This window comes from Octopus bimaculoides, chromosome 7 (genome assembly GCF_001194135.2).
Source record: "Octopus bimaculoides isolate UCB-OBI-ISO-001 chromosome 7, ASM119413v2, whole genome shotgun sequence".
Taxonomy (NCBI): domain Eukaryota; kingdom Metazoa; phylum Mollusca; class Cephalopoda; order Octopoda; family Octopodidae; genus Octopus; species Octopus bimaculoides.
In genome coordinates this window covers 3,557,810-3,561,563 of record NC_068987.1, presented here as the reverse complement: position 1 = coordinate 3,561,563, position 3,754 = coordinate 3,557,810, and the positions used below count along the sequence as shown (strand labels likewise).

General features: G+C 33.9%; 1 protein-coding gene across 1 annotated transcript in view; it reads left to right on the top strand.

The window, feature by feature from the left end:
* Positions 1-3,522, top strand: part of LOC106871591 (leukotriene-B4 omega-hydroxylase 3) — a 5,333-nt gene extending 1,811 nt beyond the window's left edge. The window contains exon 2 of the mRNA XM_014918108.2: positions 861-3,522. Coding sequence (XP_014773594.1) covers positions 883-2,433 — 1,551 coding nt within the window. The 5' untranslated portion in view covers positions 861-882 and the 3' untranslated portion in view covers positions 2,434-3,522. The remainder of the gene's footprint in view (positions 1-860) is intronic.
* The last annotated feature ends 232 nt before the right edge of the window (positions 3,523-3,754 follow it).

The window sequence follows — 3,754 nt, the reverse complement described above, 5'->3', positions numbered from 1 at the left end:
TATATGCATGTGTGTATATGTTTGTGTGTTTGTCGACCACAACTGCTTTATTATTATTATTATTATTATTATTATTATTATTATTATTATTATTATTATTATTATTATTATTATCATCATCATTATCATCATTACGCTTGTGCATGTTAATTTAGTTTGCAGGTATTTCATTTTGAGGTTTGGTGACAATAAGTATCCTCAAATCTCACGAATCTTCCTTAGGATTCTTACAGAATATAGAATGGTACTTTTCTGCCGGTCGACGATGCAAGTCTTAATTCTGATCTCTTTCAATTTCTTGGGTAGCATTCAGGGTATTGTGCCAAGTGCACCAATTACCACAAGAATCTTGGTCTTGGGCTTCCACTCTCTCCTCAGCTCTCTGGTTACATCCTGATATTCCTCAGTTTTTAAGAATTTCTTTGGCATCGTCTCTGCTACCAGAGGGAATTGCAAAATCTATGATATTACACTATTTATTTTGTCCTCTATAACCATCTATGGTCTTCTTGCTTCAATAGTATGGCCAGTCTTTATGAGAAAATCCCGCAAGATAGATCTTGTAATTCTACTACTACTACTACTACTACTACTACTACTACTACTACTATTGAAATTTGTATTTTATATCTGAGCCTGTGTACGATCTTCGTGAGCAGCACTAAGCTGCTTGACCGTCTCAAATACCCCACCTTACTGGTCAATACTCAAGTATATACTTTTTGGCGTTTTCCCGCCCAATATTGATAAAAGCATCGATTAGTGAAGAATTCTCATTCCTTCAAAAAAATTTGCCCCTTTAACTCATCAAAGTAAATAAATATTTCTGTTTTTAATTATCTTTCTTTCATTATTTTCAGAAAATCCATCCAAGCTATCAAAATGGAAGCATTAACTTCCGTAATAAACTCCTACAAGGCTGCCTCTCAGAGCATCACCTGGGAAATGCTTCCACAATTCGTAACTATTTTCCTTCTTTCGTGGGTTGTGTATTCACACTTTCTCAAGATATATTTTTCTCCACTAAAATATATGCCAAGTGTGACATACATTCCAATATTTGGGTCTTTAATAGACATTATACGACATGAATCTGGATATTATTACGAATCGTGGATGAAAAGATTGAATGCCTCTGTATTCCGAGTATTTTGGGCCTATGGATACGAAAGGGTGTGTGTTGCAGACGCTGATGTTGCGAAGGCTATTCTCGTTACTAAAAGTAAAAGTTTTAGAAAAGCTCCCGAAGGATATCGTTTCATTAAAAAACTGCTAGGAGACGGATTGGTCACAACTGAAGGCAAACTTCATCGTAGAAACCGCAAACTTTGTAACGGATCGTTCAGGAAAAATATTTTGAAAAATATGATCCCGATATTTGAATCACACACAATCAAAATGATGAACAAATGGGAAAAACTTATGGAAACTAGTCGCGATGGTTACACTGAGATACCAATCAATTTACAAGTGACTAACTTAACATTTGATGTTATTGGTAAATGTGCGTTCGATTATGATTTTCAATGCATCGAAAACAACAGTAACGAAACAACAGATCTTTTCACAAAAGTTTCACAAAAGCTTGAGTTAAACTGGCAACGAGTTCTACCAGACTTCTTACCGTTTTTACATGTTTTCAAAACGAAATCAATGAAGGAATACGAGAAATATATTTCGAATTTAGACGACATTGTTTATCGTATTATTGAAGAAAAAAGAAAGACCATCGATTTATCGAATGAGGATGATTCAAACGTCAGCAATCTTCTCGAATCTTTATTATATGCCAAAGATGAGGATACTGGTGAAAGAATGAGTGACAAAGAAATCCGTGATCACGCAGTTACGTTCATGTTAGCTGGGCATGAAACTACAGCTGTTTCGATAACCTGGGTTTTGTTACAACTTGCTCGTTATCCTCACATCCAAGATAAAGTCAGAGAAGAAATACGTTCGGTTCTGCCAAAAGATGGAAGGAATATCACAGACGACCATTTGGAACAATTATCGTATCTTCGATGTGTCATAGACGAGACAATGCGTATTTATCCGGCTGTTTTGATGGTCAGCAGAGAAGCTATTGAAGATTGCAGAATTGGGGATTACACATTTCCAAAAGGAACATTCCTTTTTGTGAACATAACCTCTTTGCAAAAGAATCCAAAATACTGGGAAAATCCAATGGAATTTCGTCCGGAGCGATTTAGCGATCCTTCAAAAGTTTACCCTTATTCTTTCATACCTTTCATTGCTGGGGGCAGAATGTGCATTGGTTATAAGTTTGCTTTGATGGAGATGAAAGCGGCCCTAGCTTTACTTATCAACAAGTTTGAATACAAGCTCATGCCTGGCGTCAGTTATAAACGACGAGCAACCATAACCAGTCGGCCGGAGCCGAATTTAATTTTGAAGGTGCGAAAGTTAAACTGAGAAAATGGAAGAATAAACTAGTTTCTTGGTGAATCTAGTTAAATGATATATGGAACGCGGGAAACTGTTTTGAATATCAAACGATATATTTAGTAACTTTATATATATCTCCACCAACCTAATAATAATAATAATAATAATAATAATAATAATAATAATAATAATAATAATAATAATATAAAGGACTGAGGTAACTCCTCCAGAAGATATAGAGTTAAACTTAAAAGAAGAGTGCCTCAATCTTTTATATATTAACCAAAATGAAGTAGATTGACAAAATTATTTTTTGAACCTGTTGAATAATAATAATAATAATAATAATAATAATAATAATAATAATAATAATAATAATAATAAATCCATAATTATTATCAAACTTGGAAAGGCTCCTGATATACTCTTAGTGCTGCTGAGATATTTTATTTACCAATGGTTACAATGACATTTTTCAAATTAATCTTACACGGCTGTTCAACGTTTAAAAGTATTGGAACCATTCCTTACCAATTGAAAACCATGTATTTGGGATATTATAGTAAATTTCTCTGCATTTTTCTCAAATGGAATCACTTCAATTTGCTTGAAAACACGACGCTAAGACCAATTGCAAATCAACCCAGACTTGCAAATTCCTATGAAATTCCAGACATAAGTAATAAGCTATTACTATAAATAATTTTGTGGTCAATAAAATGAAGTACCAGTCATTTACAGTGGTCGATGGTATCGACAACCCCTCCCCCCAAAATTATTCGCTATCTGCTTATAAAAGAAATCATTATCTTTAATCGTGTAAACCTTTTAATACGAATATAACACTGACGACAATAGGCGGGAAACAGACGTTTATCATGAATTCTTCTTTTCTGAATAGTAATTGAATTAACTGATATTTGAATACAAAGTTTCATTTTGAGGAGTGTGTCGATTGCTAAACCAGATGCATTCTAATATGGCTTTCTGGTGTCAACAAACCCCAAGCTCAACAGTAAAACGTTGAATGAGTAAGAAATTATTGCAATCTCTATGAACAAGGTTGTAACATTTGTAAGATCAATGAAAGGTAAGCAGAGTCAAAGTAACAAAGAAGGAATATTTATGGCCACCTGAGACTGCTTTACCTGAAATTCTCCTCAATGAAACCATTTTATTCTATTGTGAAACGATATTCCTATATAAACGTCACGCGTCTGTTTCTGGTTCTCTTCAATAAATGACCTCCGTAGATAGTGAAATACAAAATGCTGTATAGACCCAGAAGAGAAGAATCCAATTGTTTAATACGAAAGAATCTTAAATAAAGAGTTACAAACATAGTGAC